The sequence below is a fragment of the Lycium ferocissimum genome, chromosome 3 (genome assembly GCF_029784015.1).
Source record: "Lycium ferocissimum isolate CSIRO_LF1 chromosome 3, AGI_CSIRO_Lferr_CH_V1, whole genome shotgun sequence".
NCBI lineage: Eukaryota > Viridiplantae > Streptophyta > Magnoliopsida > Solanales > Solanaceae > Lycium > Lycium ferocissimum.
In genome coordinates, this window is record NC_081344.1 from 71,581,641 (window position 1) to 71,603,947 (window position 22,307).

At 34.1% G+C, this 22,307-nt stretch overlaps 2 protein-coding genes across 4 annotated transcripts; both read left to right on the top strand.

The window, feature by feature from the left end:
* The first annotated feature begins 5,538 nt into the window (after positions 1-5,538).
* On the top strand, positions 5,539-9,813 carry LOC132050686 (uncharacterized). The gene is made up of 3 exons (XM_059442066.1): positions 5,539-5,578; positions 6,580-6,900; positions 9,489-9,813. Exons 1-3 carry the CDS (start codon positions 5,554-5,556, stop codon positions 9,584-9,586), a joined length of 444 nt encoding a protein of 147 aa, XP_059298049.1. The 5' UTR covers positions 5,539-5,553; the 3' UTR covers positions 9,587-9,813.
* Positions 9,814-11,853: 2,040 nt separating this feature from the next.
* LOC132050682 (magnesium/proton exchanger) lies at positions 11,854-19,535 on the top strand. Of its 3 annotated transcripts, none has more exons than XM_059442060.1 (9): positions 11,854-12,046; positions 13,821-13,960; positions 14,063-14,284; positions 15,411-15,586; positions 16,061-16,179; positions 16,954-17,161; positions 17,657-17,873; positions 18,112-18,241; positions 19,110-19,535. In XM_059442060.1, exons 2-9 carry the CDS (start codon positions 13,891-13,893, stop codon positions 19,405-19,407), a joined length of 1,440 nt encoding a protein of 479 aa, XP_059298043.1. In that variant the 5' UTR covers positions 11,854-12,046; positions 13,821-13,890; the 3' UTR covers positions 19,408-19,535. The 3 variants fall into 3 exon arrangements, with proteins under 3 accessions (XP_059298043.1, XP_059298042.1, XP_059298044.1); XM_059442061.1 differs by having other exon boundaries at positions 11,891-12,046; positions 13,821-13,899; XM_059442059.1 differs by having other exon boundaries at positions 11,855-12,046; positions 13,821-14,284.
* The last annotated feature ends 2,772 nt before the right edge of the window (positions 19,536-22,307 follow it).

The window sequence follows — 22,307 nt, forward strand, 5'->3', positions numbered from 1 at the left end:
TTTTAAAAAATATTAATAAATTTGCCGATTTTGTATTCGTAGCAAACATTAATATAATAAAATTTTAGATACGGAGCACAAACTATAATGTTATATTAATCGTGTTTTGAACATAATATATAATCTATCTATCTATCTATATATATTATCATTTTATTGAAAGCATTCTGTCATACACATAAATGCTTTTTATAATTTAAAGTGTTGGGCCCGTGTGCAGCACGGGCATAGGCCGTCTACTAAATAGTAAAACAATATATATTGCCATGTGTTTTCTCCTCAACTAGAGAAATAGTGGCTGAAAACAAGTGGGGTATGAAACAAAGATATAATAATTAACAACCCCAACTATCCGCAGATGCTTCTAGAATTTCATACCTGTTGGCTTACTCCATGAATATCCATTTCTCCTCTCTTTCACCAAATTCTACTTACACCTTAAATCAAATTTGCTTATCCATAATTAATACCCAATACCCGGATCTTCTTCGTTGATCTGAGTAATTCAAGTTTAGTGGGCCCCATCTGTGTTTATCAATTGAGATTCATTTTAAGCTAATTTGAACCGTAGAGTTGTTATAAATTTTCGTTATATATAAGTGCGGTGAGGATACGAACACAATTGCCCCCACTTGTACAATGACGCACAAATCTGACACGATGAATCTTTATGTATATAAATTTATATAACATGTAACTTTATCCAACTATTTTTATAACTCGTTTGAATATGTCATAATACTTAATATTTATTAAAAAGCTCATGTATAGACGTATGCACTTCAAATTTAATTCTCCGACACATTTATTTCCTTCGTGCACTTTTACTTGTTCACTTTTGACTTTTCGTATTCTAGCTGAATATTTATTCTCTTCTCATGTATAGACATATGCAGTTCAATTTTAATTCTCTTACACAAATTTATTTCGTCCGGACACTTTAATATGTTCACTTTTGACTTTTCACATTCTTTAAGAATTAATAAATTCCACGTGGATATATGCCGTCATGTATCTTGCACTTCTATTTTAATTCTCCTGAATATTTATTCTCTTCTCATGTATACACGTGTGCACTTCTATTTATATCACGTAGACATGTATCGTATTCTTAATATTTATTCCGCCCGTATAGACGTATGCACTTCAAATTTTAATTCTCCTACACAAATTTATTTAGAGTAGTGTCTTTAATATATTGTTTCATTTTAACGTGTATTTAAATTAAAAATCCACCGTGGATATATCTTTTTTTTTTAATCTTGAATATTTATTCTCTTCTCGTATATGGATGCGCACTTCTATTTTAATTCTCCGACACATTTATTTCTTCCGTGCATTTTTATTTGTTCACTTTTAACTTTTCACGTTTTTGCTGAATATTTATTTTCTTCCCATATTTCTATCTAATATATATAAGTGGCTTGGGGGTACGAACATGCCCAAACTTGTACCAAAAGCTTAACAAATTGTACAGATAATGCGCAGACATAAGCTATATAACTTAGACACTTTACCCAACTATTTTTTAATCCCGCGTGGACATTTCTAATATGTCATAGTACTTAATATTTATTCCATAAACGTACGCATTTTAATTCTCCGACACATTTATTTCCTCTGTGCACTTTTACTTGTTCACTCTTGACTCTTTGCGTTCTTGAAAAATATAATATGTGTCAAATTACTTGTTCATTTATAAAACCAAAATAAAATTAACCCTTTCTAATAAATATTCTTGAAAATAGTCTATTGGAGAGAGACTATGACAAATGTCTAAGTGAGATAAAAAAGTAGTTGGTTAAAGTGTGCAATTTATATAACTTTTGGTACAAATTTGTAATGCTATTGTTCGTCCTCTTTTCACGTTTAAAGTATTAAGAAAGAAGGAAAACCCGTTTTCCTTCTTTGTCAATACTTTACTTATCTTACTTCCTTTGCATTCTCTCGATTATTGTTTTTTACATTTATAAAATGTATTACTTTTATATTTTCATTTCGAATTAAAATTTGGTGGTTTACTTATATAAATATATCACATTTCTAATATGTCATAATACTTAATACTTATTCTATAGATATATGCACTTCAATTTTAATTATCAGGCACATTTATTTTCTCATATTTTTTAATTAATTTAATAAAAATATTTTATTAGTTTTAACTTTTAAAAAATCCAATATATACAAGAATGGTTCTTATGTTTGATTTGAGCAAGTTTAATTGATTGAGATGGATATCAACTTGTCGGTATACATATAAGATATTAAACAATTTAAAAGAAAAAATCTAAAATTAAAATATTAATTTTCCCGCACCTTCTTATTAATTTTCATTTTCACATTGATGAGCAACTTACGCGCGACTATGACAAATTTTTAAAAATTATTTCAAAATACAAACCTAAACACAAAAGCGCTAATTAAAGTCAATAAACATTTAAGTTTTACCCATATCGACGTCCAAGATATACGCTAGTAATAAGAAATAAAGTGCTATAGCGTGTGTAATTTGTGTTGCTGAAGTTGCAATATCACGGAATATCCTATATTCACAACAACAATTGAATCCTGTACATATCAAAGTTTTTTTTTTTTTCTTTTCTTTTTTTAATTGGGCAAGGGAATTAAATCCTTATCAACATATAACCGATTAAACTAATTCTCCCAACAACAAAGTTCATAATATTATAAACCACAAAAAATATGTAAATAGTAAAACAATATATTGCCATGTGTCTTTTCTCAGTCCCAACTAATAATATTAGTGGCTGAAAACTAAAAAGCACTGTAGCCGGAATCTTTCGTGATTTTAAGAAAAGAGAAATGAGAATAGTACCCAAAAAAAAAGAAAAAAAAAAAAAAAAACCACTTATTAACAACCCCAAATATCCATAGAAGCTTCTAGAATTTCATACCTGTTTAGCCACAATATCCATTTTGCTCCTCTCTTTTCACCAAATTCTACTTCACCCCCTTAACTTAATTTTGAATTTTGCTTACTACCCATTGGTACCCAATACCCAGATCTTATTCTTCCCTAATCCATATTCAGTTTTCCTTAATCATTTCTGCTTAATTCAAGTTAAACCATTGTTTTTCTTATTATAGATAATTGAGTTGAATTAAAGCTGATTTGAACTGTACAGTTGTGAAACAAAGTGTAAATAAAGTGCTATATTGTGTGTAATTTGAAGTTGCAGAAGACACGCAATTGAATCATGTGTGGAAACCCTTTGATAATTCTCCAAAAATTCCTTACAACATACTAATGTCACCAAAAATACTAGATTCACGACACGCAATTGAATCATGTACTTATCATCTCCATTCATGGAAACCCTTTAATTCCAAAACCCTAGATTCAGATAATTCACCGAAACCCTATTCCTTACAACATACTAAGAGACAATGTCGTTCAGATACGTTCACATTTTCAACAACTACTTCAATCCCAATGGAAACCTTAGATATGTCGAAACTCAGTTTATTCGATGACGATCGCCCTAAAAATAGTAGTAGTAGTAATAATAATCTCAGGTTGATTGCTGAGCATCAAGTTGACAGAATTTATAGTGGGTAACAAAATCATGACCGAAATGATCGGAGGAGGAGTAGTGATCTAGAACTCAAAAAGGAGAGACCTCTGATATCCGGTAGTTGCTATAGTATCAGTTGGAGGTCGAGTAGCTGATTAGAAAGAAACGTAAATTCATTAAAATTTTCACGTTTTAAGACAGATGAGTACAAAATTTTGCCATACACTTATGATAGAAATTAAGTGAAAGTCTTCCACGATTAGTGGCATGTTAAATTATAGATAGTTATTTAAGAGCTTTAAAAGAATTTTGGAAACTTTTGTTAAACAGTGATTAAAAAGAAAAAAAAATTAGAGAAAAAAATGTTAAAAAAGACAAAATTTGTACATAAAGAGCACACATCACCTTATCTCCATTTTTATATTATATATGTATATATATTCTACTTTTCGCTTTTTAAATCAATTTTGCTTATTCATCATTGTAAGTAGATCCTTCTTCATTTGGTACGTGTTCATATTTTCGTACAAATCAGAGTTGTTATAAATACTGAAACAAAGTGCTATAGCGTGTGTAATTTGTTTGTACTCGTCCGGAATATCCTATATTCACAACAACAATTTTGCACATATCAAATTTTTTTTTTTTTTTTTTCAAGCAAGGGAATTAAATCCTTACCAACATATAACCGATTAAACTAATTCTCCCAACAACAAAGTTCATAACATTATAAACCACAAAAAATATGTAAATAGTAAAACAATATGGTACGTGTTCATATTTTCGTACTAATAAAATTAGTGGCTGGAAAACAAAATTTAGTGAATCTTTCGTGATTTTAAGAAAAGAGAAATGAGAATAGTACCCAAAAAAAGACTTTCCTTTTCCATACAAGTAGAATTTGGTACGTGTTCATATTTTTCCTTCTTTTACAAAACTTCACCCCCTTAACAAAATTTGTACTCGTCGTACCCAGATCTTATTGTATGACTTTCCATATTTTGGGCTTGTAAGTAGAATTCAAGTTACCATTGTTTTTTTATTATAGAAATGAGTACAAAGCTGATTTGAACTGTACATTTGTGAAACAAAGTGCTACATTGTGTGTAACTTTCCTTTTTGGGCTGTAAGTAGAATTTGGTACGTGTTCATATTTTCATACAAATGAGTACAAAATTTGTACTCGTCCGAAGTTTAAGTGTCTGACTTTCCTTTTTGGGCTGTAAGTAGAATTTGGTACGTGTTCATATTTTCATACAAATGAGTACAAAATTTGTCCCGCTCCGTCGGGGAGGAGTAGTTAAGTGACGCCGGTTTCCTTTTTGGGCTGTAAGTAGAATTTGGTACGTGTTCATATTTTCATACACTGCTGTTGGGACATGATTCCCAATTAATGAGTGTACAAACTTTATACTCCAATTTAAGTGTCTGGCTTTCCTTTTCGGTCTGTCGAAAAAAGAGTCTCTTTTTATATTTAGTATGTTGACAATTCAAACATCGTATATTCAAAGGATATTTTAGTATATTATATACCTTTTTTATTTAGGACCATACGATTCAGAAATCTTTTTGTATTCCTTAAACTTTGTGGCTAGTCAAACTAAGACACTTTAATTGGGATGGAAGGAGTAAAACTAACATATTTTCATACTGCTATTGGGACTGATTCCCCAATTAACGAGTGTACAAACTGTATAGGGAAAATTTCAGAAATATACAAGTTGGTCAATTACATTGTAAAAAAATAGCCCAAAACTTATATTACGAAAAATAGCCCAAAATATGCAAATATATACAAACATATACAGACACTTATACTAACATATACAATCATATATACAAAGGCAGAGAGAGAGAAAAGTTTGGGTCATTTTTTGTAAGAATTTAAAAAATGGGTCAATTTTGGTAGCATTATTGCGCCAATGAACATACGGTGTAATTTTCTCAACTTTATACTCCATAGGTCCCAGTTTAAGTGTCTGACTTTCCTTTTTGGGCTGTATCAAAAAAGAGTATGTCGTTCTATACTTCTATATGTGGTAAGTGGCGAATTCAAACACCATACATTACAAGTTTAAAACCACACTTTTCTTTTTAGTCTGTATCTCAAGAAAATGTCATATTTTTATATTTAGAAATAATTTAATTTTATGAGATATTTACAGCCACACAATTATATAACATATTTTGGACCACAAATTTGTAGTCAAATGATGCCACATAAACTGAGAGGGAGTAAAAAGATTACTCTAGCTGTTCCAATTTATGTGAAAGTGTTGGATTGAACATGAGGTTTAAGAGAAAAACAAAGATATTTGAAACTCATAGAAGTTTTTGTGGCTATAAATCATTCTATTAAGGGTAAAATGGAAATTTAAAGTTAAATTGTTTCTCCCTCCGTTTCAAACTATTTGTCTTACTTTCCTTTTTAGTCCGCTTAAAAAAGAATATAGGAATATCTCTTTTCTTTTTTCGCAAATCTTTAATTCCAACTTTCTACGTGACATGTTTAAGACCACGTAAATCATTTTATTAAAAGACATTTTGGTACATTCTACATATCTTTAGTTAACAACGAGGTTTTAAGAAAGCAAGATACTGAAAAGAAATAAGTTTACTTTCTTAAATCAATTTATTAGGGGTAAAATGGAAATTTAAAGTTAAATTAACCACACAAACATTTTGAGATACATTCCTATATTTAGAAATAAGTACTAAATATGGAAAGATTTATCATTCTTTTTTTGGGAGTCTTTTCTAGTCAAACTATTATACATAAAATGGAGAAGAAAAGAGTTGTCATGTAAATTGGGCGACAGAGGGAGTGCCACGTAAATTGAGAAAGGATGTGTAAAAGGGTGTTATTATTACTCCCTTCCGTTCCATTTATACCTAATTTGACAGTCAAATGAAATTTCTTTGAGTATGATTTTTTTAATTATTATTATTTTTTATATATTTTTTTTATATTAAATATTTAAGTTTTATTTCAAAATATTTATAGATTTGATGTTTAAATTCACGATCAAAATATTTATAGGTACGTGCTCTGATTTCCCTGTTGCTGTTGGGACTGATTCGAGTGGGGAGTTGTTTGTGAATGGGGATATGAATTGGACTTTGGATAACGTTAGTGAGGTTACAAGGAATTTATTGAGGAAGGAGAAGGAAGGTGGTGAGAGAGAGAGTAGTAATTTAAATGTTTTGCAAGGGCAAATTGGGAGTTTTGAAGGTTTGGGTAATGAATCCGGGTATGGAAGTGAACCAGGGTATCGAGGTGATGCGGAGTTTGGATATGGCGACGAGTTTGATGAAGAAGAAGATGATCAGCGGCTCTCCTTCTGGGGCGACGAATTTGGAGGTAAATCCTGCAATCTGCATTTGTAGTTACATTGTCTTGAATTATGCAATTACCACTTAATGTTGGGGTCAAGTCCTCTATATAGATTCCGCACCATTCAGGGTCTAGTGCTAAGCAATTGTCTTTTGAAATGAGCATTTAAAGTTTTAAACGGTCTATCGGGAAAAAGTAAACTAAAACAAAAAAGAGCGAAGTGCTCAATGTAGTTTACACTGGTCAATGTAATTTCAATACAACAACAACATCACACCCAGTGCAGCCCCACAAGTGGGGTCTGGGGAGGGTGGGGTGTACGTAGACCTTTCTCCTATCTTTGTGGGGTAGAGAGTCAATGTTAAATCAATGCAAGTGATTTATTTGAAATGGCAATGTTCAGCTCAAATGAACGTTTCGTAACTTGGTCGGATCTCTGCATACAAATGTTGTGGTTCAAGAAGTTGTGGTTAACATCTTCTATCAGAAATGTTAGTTTCATCCTGTTCCAAGTGTTAAGACAGCTGTTGCCCCCACACCCCCGCACCACCAACCCCCCCCCCCCCCCAAAAAAAAAGAAAAAAGAAAGTAAACTACTCCTTTTTAGGTCATTCAGCAGTGTGATGAACTCCTTTATGGCATATTCCAGGACCTGGTGTATTTTGAATCCATAACCATTCTTTTACATCATAGTACATGTTTTATTTTGGAAAATTTATATGTTGTGATTCCACTTATGGCAGAAGTTATTCCCTGTCTATAGAACATTATTACAGTTTAAGTTGGAACGGGAAGAAGTATTCCAGCAAAATTGTGTTACAACTATTGATGCTAATTCATAGATGCTTTCGGTGATGTCGGGGCAATTCATATATGCTTTCGGTGATGTTTGGGCTAACACATTCTTTATCAGTGATTCAGTATTTGAAAGAACATAGAGAGAGGGAGAGGGTGTGGAAGCCATTAAACATAAACTGAGGCGATGTTGGATATGAAAATGGTGGATTTCTAATGGTTGATAGTGACATGAATCATTATAGATGGAAATTCTGCAAGGCTTATTAAATCTACACGTAAATTAAACTTGTTTTAGGAGTTGATATTGAATTATGGCATGGAATTGGTTCAAGTCTCAATAAAATATACCAGTGGGAGCTTTAAAGTGGACATGGATATGTTTAAGACAAGTATGGTCGGACTGTGGAGATTTTGCTTGTACATATCTTTAGGCCCAATGTTGCTTTACTTGCAACTTCAGTTTCGCTATACCTAATCTAGATTTCCAATTTATATGCTGCTTGATTTACAGTCTGCTGATCCATTCTTGCTTTTTTTGATAAGTAGTAAAAGTGGCCTCTTTTCTGCATCCTGACATGCAAGAATAACACCATTATTTCCTTGGGAGGGAAATCCATCCTTAGTTTATTTAGTTTTTCATTGTCTTACAGTTAATGTTTTGGTTCCAAAGCATGTGTCTAAGGTTTAAATTGTCCTATGTGTTAATCAGCCACATGCCCTATTCTACTGTTCGTTGTGACTTGTATAGCAATACCAATGGATCATTAACCCATTTTGATTCTTTTGAGTGGGGAGGAAATGATAGATTACTCTGTCATTCCTTTGAGTTTCTCGACTTCTCAGAGATTAGATGGTGAGTATAATATGAAAAATCTAATTGGTTAGTGGTGGTCCGGGTGGTCCTTCCCTGAGCCTCGGGGCTTCATTCCGCCTTCGTGATTACTAAATTTTATATAATCAGCATCCTACTCCCTTTGCTTTAGTTTCTCCAGGAAAATAGGAACTAGAGATAATGTGCTGCGATCCGCTTTTCCCTTCAGGTGTTGTGACATCTAATAAACTTATTGGTTCTACGTATGATTTGTCTGTACTTCCTTGGCATAGATCTGGTATTCATGGTGAAAGAAAATCAAAAGAATGAGTACCCAAGGGTGTGGCCTAGTGGTCAATGAAGTTGGAGGAGAACCATGAGGTCTCGGGTTCAAATCCCAGCGGAGACAAAAACACTAGGCGATTTCTTCTGCCTAAGCATTGGTGGACGGAGTTACTTGGTACCTGTTGTTGGTGGGAGGTAGCAGATATCTGGTGGAATTAGTCAAGGTGTGCGCAAGCTGGCCCTTACAACACGATTTTCAAAAAAAAAAAAAAGAAATCAAAAGGATGGTGCAAGCTTATTGTGGGTTGTTTGTAGCTTGTGAGTAAGGCAGAGCGTCACCGCTTTGTTGTAGCTTAAGGCTGCTATTACTAAATGTAGTATAACCATGTAAAACTTATATGGTGCATCTTTATTAGTGCTACGTGTTTCAGTTTTTCTGTAAGCAGCCGTTTTTGTTGGAATCTCAATGGAGGGGAAGACTACCTGGACTATAATTAGTTTAACCACCATTTTTCCCCATCTTAATTTGTCAGTCCGGCTTCCTGAAAGGATTCTTAGGCAGTTAGTTAGATCGAGCTTGCTATTGTCATAATATTTGTTAGTAGATCAGTAGTACTTATTCTTTGGTGCTTGTGTATGCAATCATGGCTAATCGAGCATAAGCATGCTTAATTTGTATACTTTACTCCTAACTTGTTTCTTTTGTCTCTTGTACAAACAGCTCTCTCTAGGATGGAGAAGGTTGGGGAGAACTCATTGCAGAAGGTGCACCACAGATGTCGGCGGAGGAAACAAGATTGTAGAATGGCGATCCCTTGAGGTCGCTGAGATTGACGTTTAATATTTATAATTTTGTCATAGTATTATCGATAGCTGAGTCTTTAAGATTTTGCCAGTGACACGATGGTGTAATGCATGTGACACAGCATTCTGGTTTAAATAGAGATGCTTCTGTAAATATGAACAAATGATGTTATTGTTATTCATATCTTATTGTCATGCTCCCATGATGTTCACCAAGGTATAAAAGGAAGTTTGCTTTGAGATGACTTGCAAAGACTTGGAATGTTGGTGGGGATTAAACGAGTGATTGTGTTTTCTATTGTATCTTAGATTATTGAAACAAAGGTTGTTTATTTGCTTTCTCATCCTTGCTCGTGTTAATGTTTTCCTCTCTATTAAGAGAAAGAAGTTTTCCTGAATCAATGATAGAGCACAATGTACGAATTTCCTTCCCATTCTACCTCGTGCACTTTCCTGCAGACGATACCTCTGTATTTTTATGAATAAAAGTTTCTTATTTTTCACCCAGTAGAGGATTGTTTCTTTGAGTGAATGAGTGCTGATGAACAAAGAATTCATCACAGCAGACCTCATACTTTCCCCAAGAGGGAAACATAAATGTCAGACACAATCGAGACAAATATGGAAACTACACATGAATTGCCATCTATATTGCAAGCTATACAATGAAATACACAGAAAGTTTTCTTAAGGCAACAAGCACAAGTAACTAAACATCCACATTTGATATCTAAAAAGATATGATTTCATTCAATGTTGAAATCTACTACTAAGTGTGGAGCACTACAGCCAAAGCCAAAAGATCCTGAGCGACACATAATCATTGACGAAAAGAAATGCTTTCAAACATATTAAGGAAGAATTTTCACAAAGGTCAAGAGCCGATAGCTGATGTCACTAGTTTTAACTTCTTTATCTACTTGAAAGCTGATAATCACATGATCCACCTATATAAGTTCCCATTTAGGAAAGCTATCAAAAATATCAATTTCCTAATGCGCAGTCGCAAACTAAAAATTCCAAATCTAATATTCTAAAGCCCCTTTTTGGAGATGCAATTTAAGGAAAAAGGATAATTTCGCTTAAGTATGTAAGTAAAGAAAAAAAATAACCGCTTGAAGTGAATTGAAATTATCGACAAATAAAAATTAAAAAAAAAAGGATAAAAAAGAAAGAAAAAACATGAAAAAATACCAAGGATGCATGAGACATCATGTCTTGGGACAGTAAGATTAGTACCTTGTACGATGGCAAAGAACAAAACAAGTGAATACCAAAAGGAAACTACGGTAGTTAGATGTTAAAAATATTGTCTTTTATGATTTAGTTAGATTTGAATTTTACTTGAGAGAGAATAAAGGAAACTTCCCTTTGCTATGTTGTCGTGCAATAATGTTTTGCAAATGCTTATACACCTTCCGCAATTTGCCTAATATTATTGAGTGTCCTGGTTTGCAAAGATTATTTTAATCTTTCATCGATATGAGAAAACTAAAACACTTTTTAAAAATTCAACAGTTATTTGGAATATGAAAGGTTTTGGAAACAAGTCTTTTTATCCTGCTTCTAAGGAAGCTGATAGCATGCAAGTGAATTATTGACATGAAACATGCCAAAAATGAGAACTTGTTTTGGGAAGGAACCTAAATAGCAAGGAATATGACTTCATCTAATCATACTAATTTATTATGATTAAGTTATAAACTAAGATATAAACATATTAATTAACTATAATTTAATGATAAAAGACACCTGTCATATATTTATTATTTTTTGGTCAGAAAACAAGGAATATATGCAACGCGAGGATCTTACAGGGGAAAAAGGGGAAAAGAGCAGAGATGCAACATGAGGACTTTCTTGCGATCATTTATTTATTATGTTGACAATAAACATTGAATGCGAATTTTTCATAGATGTTACCGACATAATAAAACTATCATGAAAGTCTAAAGAAGATACTCCATTTGTCCCCTTTTAACTGCCGTTTTAGCTCAAGAAAATTGTCCTAAAATAATTATTAATATAATTTTAACTTTTCAAAATCAAAGTTGACAGTTATTTTCAACTATATCCTTAACATTAAAGAAGTATGCACAATACAATATTTAAGAAGAATAATTTGTTTACCTTTATTTAATAGGAGTAATAGTAAATTGTACCTTATATTTATTGTTTTCCTCAATGAACTTGAAGAAAACTAAAACACCAATTAAAATGAGACGGAGGGAGTAATAATCAAGATTAGATTTGATTAAACTTATGTTTATACATCTTGTCTATCTCGTGTTTCACATTTACCTATTTATATGGGTCTCCTAAATTATTGTTTTACATATATAAATAGCAACCTACTATTAGATCCCATGCACGTCTTCTTCTTTGTGTAATTTTGCTTACACACCCTTTTCATATTCAGTTCAAGACCCCATATTTATCCTCTATGGAGCAAAATGGATACTGATCATTTATATGGTAAGTTTCCCAACGATCCATTTGCAAATCTTGAATCTATTTTAGATTTATCATTTATTTTTCTTTGTCGATGTGCTGTTTTTCTCTTAGCCTTTTTGTTTTCCTTGTATTCCAACAAATTTGGAATCACTGGTAGAGTGTTTATGTGTATTTTTTTCCCCCTTTTTTAAGCAATTAAAAGTAGAATGCTGAGTTCAAAATTTGCTTCCCTTTTTAGCTATGTATTGGAGGTCAACTTTCAAATGTGTATTGTGGCTGATGTAGAGATGTCTTAGTTTTCTTCACTTTATTTTCCCCAGAATTTATCTTCTACTGATGGCTGTTAATCATTGACGTAAGCCATGTGCCCATTGCTGATAGCCTTGGGGTCGTTTGGCTGTTGGTTAGAGTTATGTAGGTATTAGTACGGCAGAGATTAGTTATGCAGTGTTTACCGTTTTAGTTATTCATGTAATAGTTATTCTATCTTCTACCCTCATAAATAATAATACATGAGGTGACTCATAACTATTAGTACATGTTTTAGTTATGTTGGATTGTAAGATGATAACCAAACACCGTACTTGGTGTGCAGAACAACAAAAAAGCTACCAAACATGGGATTAACTATGCTAGTTTTAATACATGAATAATTTACTTCCTAACCAGTAACCAAACGAGTGTTCCTAAATTCTTGACAATTGCATTTTTTGATATAAAGCGGTCTTGAGGAAAGTACTTTCTTTTTCCATGTAAGTGAATTCTTTAGATGTCTATTAATCATTGAAGTAAGCCATGGACCCATAGTCTAATAGCTCAAGTTTTCCTACTTCTTGAGAATTGCCTTTATTGATATAAAGGAACCTTGAAGAAAGTACTTTCTTTTTCTGCATTTGGTGACCATGCTCTTGTAGTCCATATAAATGAATTCCTATTCTGGATTATCATAACTTTCTTTTCATTCTTGTATTCTATGTAAACACTCGATTTTTATTCGTTGCGTGGAGGAAATTTATAGAAGTTTGGCATTGATGTCAATAGGAGAGACAATAATTGCAATGGTTAATGAATAAAATTAACCATAGTTCTTGTAGCACTTTAAGTTTTATATGCCTCAGATTTATAAAGATACTCTAAAATCTTGAACTATTAGTACACTTACTAGATAAGCTTGCTTGCCTCTTCCCAGAAAGCTACTGGTGTAATTTGTCATAAAACGCCTTCTAAATTTCAAATTCTATCTCGGCTTCTTTCCTTCACAATGTCTAATATCATCATACACTTGAATTGGTTAATGAAATGCCAAGGAAGGCAAATACATGCTTGACACTATTGGTGCCAACATACTTGCTCTTATACAATTAACTCGGAAATTAATCTGAGTGGTCTAATGACTTCCTTCTGCTTTATTTGGACACGCTTTATTTCATATAATTAACACTTAATAATGCAAATGTTTGAGCTACATCTCTGTCTTGTGTAATGACTTTTCGTACACAGGTTTTTGTGACCTGAAGTGCAAAAGAAACTCCTGGGAATCTTCTTGTATATACTGTCAGACCCACCTATAACAACATTTCACTATAAAACTCATGTATTCTGTGGAACCGATCTTTCATGTTATTCTATGTTTTATGTTCTCTATAACTGCGTTTCAGTATAGTAGCTAAGAAATATCGGAACAAAAGATGCCGTTATAGAGAACTTTGACTGTATATGGTGCTATATATTCTTCAGATTGCTACTACTATTATGATTTGACTTTAATAATCAATAACTGCTGCATAAATGGCAGGTCTCTTGTATCCGTTGGAAAGAATAATTATTCTGGGGCTTGAACTGTGAGGGGAAAAATATTTATCAAGATGACCTCGGTGGGTAACTATACCACTGATGGAACAAATGGACATTCCAATATCTTTCAGCATAAAAAATGTGATGCCTATTTACTTATCCATCTGGAAACATTTCTTGGCGAAGGCTTTCGAACTTTCTTATACTTTTTGGGTCTTGCCTATTGTTTTATTGGATTGTCAGCTATAACTGCTCGGTTTTTCCGGTCCATGGAAAATGTAGTTATGCATAGTCGAACTGTGGAGACGACAGATCCTCTCACAAACACGAAAATTGTCAAAAATGAAAAGGTGTGGAATTACACAATTGCAGACATCACTCTACTGGCATTTGGGACTAGCTTTCCACAGATCTCATTAGCTACAATTGATGCAATACGAAATATTGGAGATAAATATGCTGGAGGTTTGTTCTGGATTTCTATTCGCCGTTTAGAATCTTTACTTAGTTTTTCTTATACTCAGCCTTCCTAATCATCATATAAACGTAACTCTGAGATATTACTTTTCCATGTAACTTAAATTCAATGACGTAACAGATAGATAATAGTTATCAATTCATTAAAAGGTTGCATGCTTGTGGTATTTATGTGAATAGACTTCCAAGTGTCTGTCAGATGTCACTACATGTAAGCTTTTTCTTCACAGATAACGGCTGTTTGCATAACAACATATGATGTATCTCTACAGATTGTTATGACGAAGTATTCTGTTCATCCTTAAATTAACTTATGTAAATGCTTACTTCCCCTAATGTGGTTATGTTGTGCTTTCGATACATACTTGAATGTTTTATATGTCAATTACCTTTTCTTTCTTTTGAGAATTTGAATTTCCTTATTCCTTGTGTCTTATCTTGTGTGTCTCTCAATATTATTGTTGAATTTACAATAAGATATTTTTACAGAATAAATTAGACATTTCTATTTATTTTTTGCATTGTGCTTATATTAGTGGTTAATCTATTCTTCACCCAAATATGTTGGTCTCTGAAATAATTGAGTACTAATAGATGCCATTTTCACCATCATAATAGAAAATATAAAATATCAATCGCCACTGCCTATGAATAACGAGTGACTAGAACCTTAAGACATGCCGAGATATTGACTACAAAGTCAATAGTTAACAGGTTATATATGTTGTATTATGGCCAAACTAATATAATTTCGTGATTGATCATATCCTTTTTCGAGAAGGTAGAATATAGAGAATCTGGTTCATACTTCGAATAGTCCAAAACTGTTAAATTACTAGATATCATGTTCTTGTTGTTGAAGCAGTTACATACAATCAAAACTCTCTATAATGGTGTCGTTTGTCTGGATAGAGAACATATAATATAACATAACATGAAAAATATGTTCCAAAGAAAACTTGGCCGTTATAGTGAAATGTTGTTACAAAGAATGACTATTACAGAGAGGTCTGACTGTATAATGTATCATTTCTTCTAGGTACCAGAAAATCGGCTGAATCCTGAGTATTTATTATCTTGCTAATACACCCTTGCAACAATTTGACTTGGCCAGGTTTAGGTCCGGGAACCCTTGTTGGTTCTGCTGCTTTTGATCTTTTTCCAATACACGCTGTTTGCGTGATGGTTCCTAAAGCTGGAGAATTGAAGAAGATATCAGATATTGGAGTCTGGCTTGTTGAGCTCTTTTGGTCTTTTTGGGCCTACATCTGGCTTTACATAATTTTAGAGGTTATCTGCTCAAATCTTTTCCATGAACACATCCTTCATTAAATTCATAGTTGATTGACTCTTTCCCATTACCCTTAATGATATGTTTTATAGCCACACATTTTTCTATGGCTTGTTTTATACCACAAGTTTCAAAAGTCTTTCTTTTTTCTTTAACTCCATGGCTAGTCAAATACCATCACATAAATTGGGATAGAGGGAGTAATACATGTCTTAGGCCTCTTTCACTTAAGACGAGCACTCAGTTATTAACATCTTGTTTATGCACATACTTGACTTTGTAGGTGTGGAGTCGAGAGGTTTTGTAACTTTATGGGAGTCTATTTCCAGTGTTTTAATTTTGAGCTATACCTTACTGATAAAATGTGCATTGGTGCGATAATGAAAATGTAAATGTCTTAGTCCTCTTTCACTTCTTCACAGCAAAACAAAGATTCAGCTAATGACATCTCATGAATATTATTGACTTTGTAGGTGTGGACTCCAAAGGTTATAACTCTGTGGGAGTCTATCTTAACAGTGTTGCAATTTGGGCTATTGCTGATACATGCCTATGCACAGGACAAGCGTTGGCCCTATTTTTCCCTTCCTTTGTATGTCTTATGTTTATTATCATAAATTCGTAGTGTCTCCATTTCTCTAGTTGATGTTTATATCAGCTCGTTTTTATCTTCTGTGGAGTTCCCCGCATCGATTATTAAGGGATGGGAAGATCTCTTTATATGATATTCGACAATCCTCAACTCTTGAGCTAGCTTTTGGGATTGAGTTATACCCTGATGTTAGAGCCAGGCCCATCCCAGTTCTTGTTTACCGATGTTGGGCCCCATTATGTTGTCCAAACTCTAGTTGGCAGGCCTTGGGATGTCGAGTTTCCCACATCGGCTATTAAGGGATGGGAAGGTCTCTTTATATGCTTTAGAGAATCCTCACCTCTTGTCCTAGCTTTTGGAGTTGAGTTAGATCAAAGTCCAATTCTTTTATCTTGGTATCAGAGCAAAGCCCAATTCAATTCGTGTTTACTGATGTTGGGCCCCATATTATATTCTCCACACTCCAGTTGGCAGGCCTAAGTCCAATTCTTTTATCTTGGTATCAGAGCAAAGCCTAATTCAATTCGTGTTTACTGATGTTGGGCCCCATATTATATTCTCCACACTCCAGTTGGCAGGCCTTAGCATGCGAGGGGGTTTTGAGTTTCCCACATTGGCTATTAAGGGATGGGAATGTCTATTTATATAGTTTTGGACAATACTCATCTCTTGAGCTAACTTTTGGATTGAGTTAGGTCAAATGTCCATTTTTTTATTATTTTTTCATATGGGAAAATGATCTAATTTGTGCATTTTATACTTTCCACCTTTTAGAGAAAGAGCTGAGAGGCCAGAGGAGTGGGTGCCTGCTGAGGTGGCTAAATATAGGCCTCTTGACAAGGTTCATGTAACAGGTCATTTTTATCAAAATTTAGCAGATGAAGATGTCACTGAATCGTCCACGCTGCATAGTGACAATATCATTCCTGAAGAATCTGATATTCTCTCAATTTGGAAGCATCAATTTGTTGATGCTCTCATGGTACTGTTTTCTTATACTGTGTTAAATATGTTTTTTTCCATCTAACTAAGCCTTGGTGGGTAGAGTTACCCGGTACCTGTCTTTGTTGGGAGATAGCAGGTACCCAGTGGAACAGTTAAGGTTTAAGCAAGCTAGTCTTAACACCACTGTTATCAGGAAAAGGAAAAAGAACAAAAATGTTAAACCTCTTTGAGAGTCTGTAAATGTAATTATGTTGCTTACTGCATTATGATCAAAAGCTTAATTAAATCTCAACGTATTGGAGCATGTGGCCTCCAAAACTGAGGCCAAACATATAGCTCCATATATATTACATAAAGAAGATGCAAAACTTAAGAATTTATTAAGGCAAAATATGTGTTCCCTACCCTAGATGAGGCTTCTTTTTCTGACTTAAATTGAGACTGTTTACTTTTAAGGTTTACAGTAACATTTGTTTCCTGTTCCACAGCCTCTACTTGGAGGATTAATGGTGTTGTTTGTAAATCTTTTCAGTTGGAAAGTGCGGAATCCAGAAAATTGAATAATATATACCTATGCCTTGCAAGAACTTCTTGGCGGTCACTTCTTCTTCCGTGGAAGCTTCTTTTCGCATTTGTGCCACCATATCAGATTGCCCATGGGTGGATTGCTTTCATTTGCTCTTTGATATTCATCAGCGGAATAGCTTATGTCGTGACGAAACTCACAGATTTGATAAGCTGTGTTACAGGTTTTTCACCCTTCCTTTAGATTAAGTGTTTTTTCAATGGTCATAATCACTACTAAAAAAACAAAAATTAGCGATGGACAAATTTTGTAGCTAAACAGAAAAATCCGTCACTAAACTTGTTACCTAGAAGCAATTTAGCGACGAAGTTCGTAGCTAATTCAAGTTATTTTCTAGTTAATGTTCTGCCTATATGCTTCGCTCGACCTAACAATATACATTATACACAATGTACCTGCAGGAATAAATCCATATGTGATTGCATTCACGGCTTTGGCAAGCGGAACCTCATGGCCTGATCTCGTGGCCAGCAAAATTGCTGCAGAACGACAGCTTACAGCCGACTCTGCCATTGCTAACATTACCTGCAGGTTTCTTCATCAGCTATTTATCCTCTTAACCTGTTACATACTTAAATTAATAGAAGGCATGCCAAGTCCACATAGACTTGGCAATTTGCTTTCATTGTTTTTCTAATTTTCACTTTCCCTTTTTCAAATCTCACTAACTATTTAGGTGGTATATAAGTTCATCAAGGTTAGTTTTTTCCCCAGTTAGCGAGGTGAAAGACTAAGAGGTCGTTTGGTTGGAGGGATTAGGAAAATAACTCCTGTGTAAAATTCCGCATAAAATAATACAATGTTTGGTCAGAGGGATCAGGAAAAGAAATAATCTCACCATAGCTAAGTGCAACATTTTGTTGGCCATATAAGAATATATAATCCGTGCATAATAACTTTATGCGGTGTTTGGTTGGCGGTATTAAACAATGCCTCCATTAAGTTATGTGACATTATATGTATTATTTTATGCGGGATAAAGTGTGAAATAAGAATACGTGTATTAGCAGTACGGAGATAAAAGTACTTGAGGATAGAAATGTCTTCGGAGTAAGTAATTCCTACATAAATTTCATGTATTGCTCCATTATTCACTGCGTAACAATATTTACATTTATTCACCGTATAACAATTCATTCATTATTTTTTCCACCGCATAAATAATCCCTGCATTATACTCCCCATAACGAACACGTGAACCAATCGACCCCGTAATGTAGTAGTTATAGCCAAAACCTAGTTATTCATATAAGGTGCACTAGCAATTAACTTAATTTAATGTCTCATAATCTCTGTGACCAAAACCAGAATGGTAGGGAATGTGAATTTGGCATTGTCATTCCTTATAACAAGATATCCTGGTGTTTGACTTACATTTTTACGTTCTTTGTCCTTGTAGCAATTCGGTGAACATCTATATAGGCATTGGCGTACCCTGGTTCATTGATACACTGTACAACTACATTGCATACAAGGAGCCACTGCGAATAAACAATGCAGATGGACTAAGTTTCTCTTTGCTTGTTTTCTTCTCCACTTCTGTGGCCTGCATCGGCGTTTTGGTGTTAAGGCGACTTACTATCGGTGCTGAGCTTGGTGGGCCTAGACTTTGGGCCTGGGTGACTTGCATATACTTCATGTTGTTGTGGCTTATATTTGTTGTGCTATCTTCTCTCAGAGTTTCTGGGATCATATAACTATCTCAGTCCAAATCAGTTTTGGTTTTAGTTCGTGGTCCCTCATACATATAGTTATGTACCCATACACACTTGAGCACTTTGGAAAAGGGTAACTTTTTATACTCATTGTACAGATCGATGGATATTGGAGTGAGACGGGCTTAAATGGAGCGATATGGACAGTGAGTATTTGTATGGTCGATTCTGACTTGTTTGAAATCGATAGTAGTTGTTATTGCTGTGTTGTACTGATTGATGGATATTGGACTGAGACGGGCGTAAATGGAGCAATATGGAGTGAGTATTTATATGGTCGATTCTGGCTCGCTTGAGATCGATAGTAGTTGTTATTGTTGTATTGTCTTGATTCATTTTTTTGTAGTGCAATTCTTTTGGGGTGTCTTTAAATTTTGCCCTCTATATAGGCTTTAAATTATGCCCCTCATATTGCTGGTTCATTTTTGCCCTTCGCATTGCAACTTTGACAACTACGAAATAATGAGGTTCGAGTTCGAACCCCTGCTCGAACATAAATTAAAAAAAAATCGCAAGACAAGGTTTGGATCTTTGCTTGTTTTCTTCGGCATACTTTTGTTGGAATTACACATTTCGGCGTTTTGGTGTTAAGGCGACTTACTATCGGTGCTGAGCTTGGTGGGCCTAGACTTTGATAATTCCTTCACAAAGTTATGTGACTTGCATAAAGTTTCATGTTAAAAGTTTGCCCATTAAAAAGTTTGGTATCATGCATTTTCTAAGAATAAAAATTATGAGAATTAACCATTTCTATCTTCAGTGGACCAAATCAGTGACTGGTCTTCACTAGTTTGTTAGCTGGTTCATGAATTTCATGATACCCATGAACACACTTGAGCTGTTTCAAGATTTGGATTACAAACATAATACGGTTAAGGCATGATACCAAACTTTTAATGGGCATACTTTTAATGGGCAAACTTTTTAAATGGACCGCATAATATGGATCAAAGGTGAGTATTTGTATGGTCGATTCTGACTTGTTTGAAATCGATAGTAGTTGTTACTTTTTAATGGGCAAATGTTGTAAACTGAATTATGATGGATATATTGGTCGTAAACTTTGTAATTCCTTCACGTATGCCAGGTAAATTGGGGAGCGAAATTTAAACTTGCCTTGAATTTTTTTTAAAATTTTATCGCGCGTGGGTTCGAACCTGGAACCTACGGGTTGAGATCGAAGGCAAAATTTAAAGATTTCAAATATGAGGGGCAAAATTTTGTATTGTCTTGATTGATGGATATTGCCGAAGTCTTGATTGATGGATATTACTGAGATGGGCTTAGATGGAGCGAGATGGATAATGAGAATTTGTTCGGTCGATTCCAACTTGCTTGGGATCGATAGCAGTTATTGTTGTATTGTAATGATTGATGTAATATAAAAGCTGTCGAGTATTATTTATTTACATTATCTAGACGTAAACTACTACAAATCTCTTGGTAGGGGTTCACAAGAGTGTAATTCATTAGTCATATATAAGGGGCTGCTTCCACATTTCTTGGAGTTTGTCTAATGTTCCCTCTAACATTGTTATATTAACCGCATTTAAGTTGATTACCGAGTAAACTGGTAAAAAACCTATCATATCACAACTTAAACTAGATTTATATTATTAAAAGAACTTTTATATTGTCAGTGATTAGATAGGACATGGCACAAATGCAGCTTACCGAGGACATGACCTTAGATAGGAGGTTGTGGAGGACGTGAATTAGGGTAGAAGGTTAGTAGGTAGTAGAACGTTGTCTCGTGTATCCTTCCATACTAGTAGGCGTAGTATTATCTTCGCAAAAGGCTCAAATATGCCATCGAACTATCGGAAATGGCTCATTTATGTCACTAGTCAATAGTTTGACTCATTTATGCCATCGAACTATCGAAAATGGCTCATTTATGCCACTCATCAATAGTTTGGCTCATTTATGCCATTGTCCGTTACCAAAATGACTCATCCATGCTATTTCTCATTAACATCGATTTTACAATACCAGATATGACTTATGGCCTCCAACTAGATTATGGTTGTGGGTAGGTCGGGTGTATGGGTCGGATTTTTATTAATTTGAGATTTAAAATTGGGCTGGTTTAATTAAACGACGTAGACCTCTAATTGGAGGCCACGTGTCCTATTTGGTATTATAAAATCGGCGTTAATGAAAAATGACATGGATGAGTCAATTTGGTAACAGATGATGATACAAATGAGCCAAGCTATTAATGAGTGGCATAAATGAGCTATTTCCGATAGTTCGATGGCATAAATGAGCCAAACTATTGATGAGTGGCATAAATGAGCCATTTTCGATAGTTCGATGACATATTTGAGCCTTTTCCGTATTATCTTTGTAGTTTCTTGTCCTTTGATTTTCTGTTACTAGCTGTTGTCTCGTGTATGCTTCCATACTAGTAGGCGTAGTATTATCTTTGTAGTTTCTTGGCCTTCGATTTTTACGTTACTAGCTGTTGTCTCTTGTACTTCAATTATCGTATTAGTTTGCTGCAGTTACTGTTACTATGATTCATAATGCTTATTTCTAGTATTTTGTCATTGCTACTTTACTTTCATCAATTCTTGTCCGAACTTTTTTTTTTGTCATACTTTATCTTGAACCGAGGGTCTTTCGAAAACAACCTCTCTACCTCCCAAGGTAGGGGTAAGGTCTGCGTAAACTCTACCCTAAACATTTTTGCCCTTTCACGATTTTTTGAAACTGATCAACTTATGGTGTAAATTTATTACTGATCAAAAACTAGTGGCAAACTTACAAGAGTGCTGCCCAACAACATAATCTACATTCAACTCAATCAATAACAACTCAAATAAATCATGAAACGAGGAGCTAGGAAGAGTGTTCAACTCAACAAAGAACCCAATGAA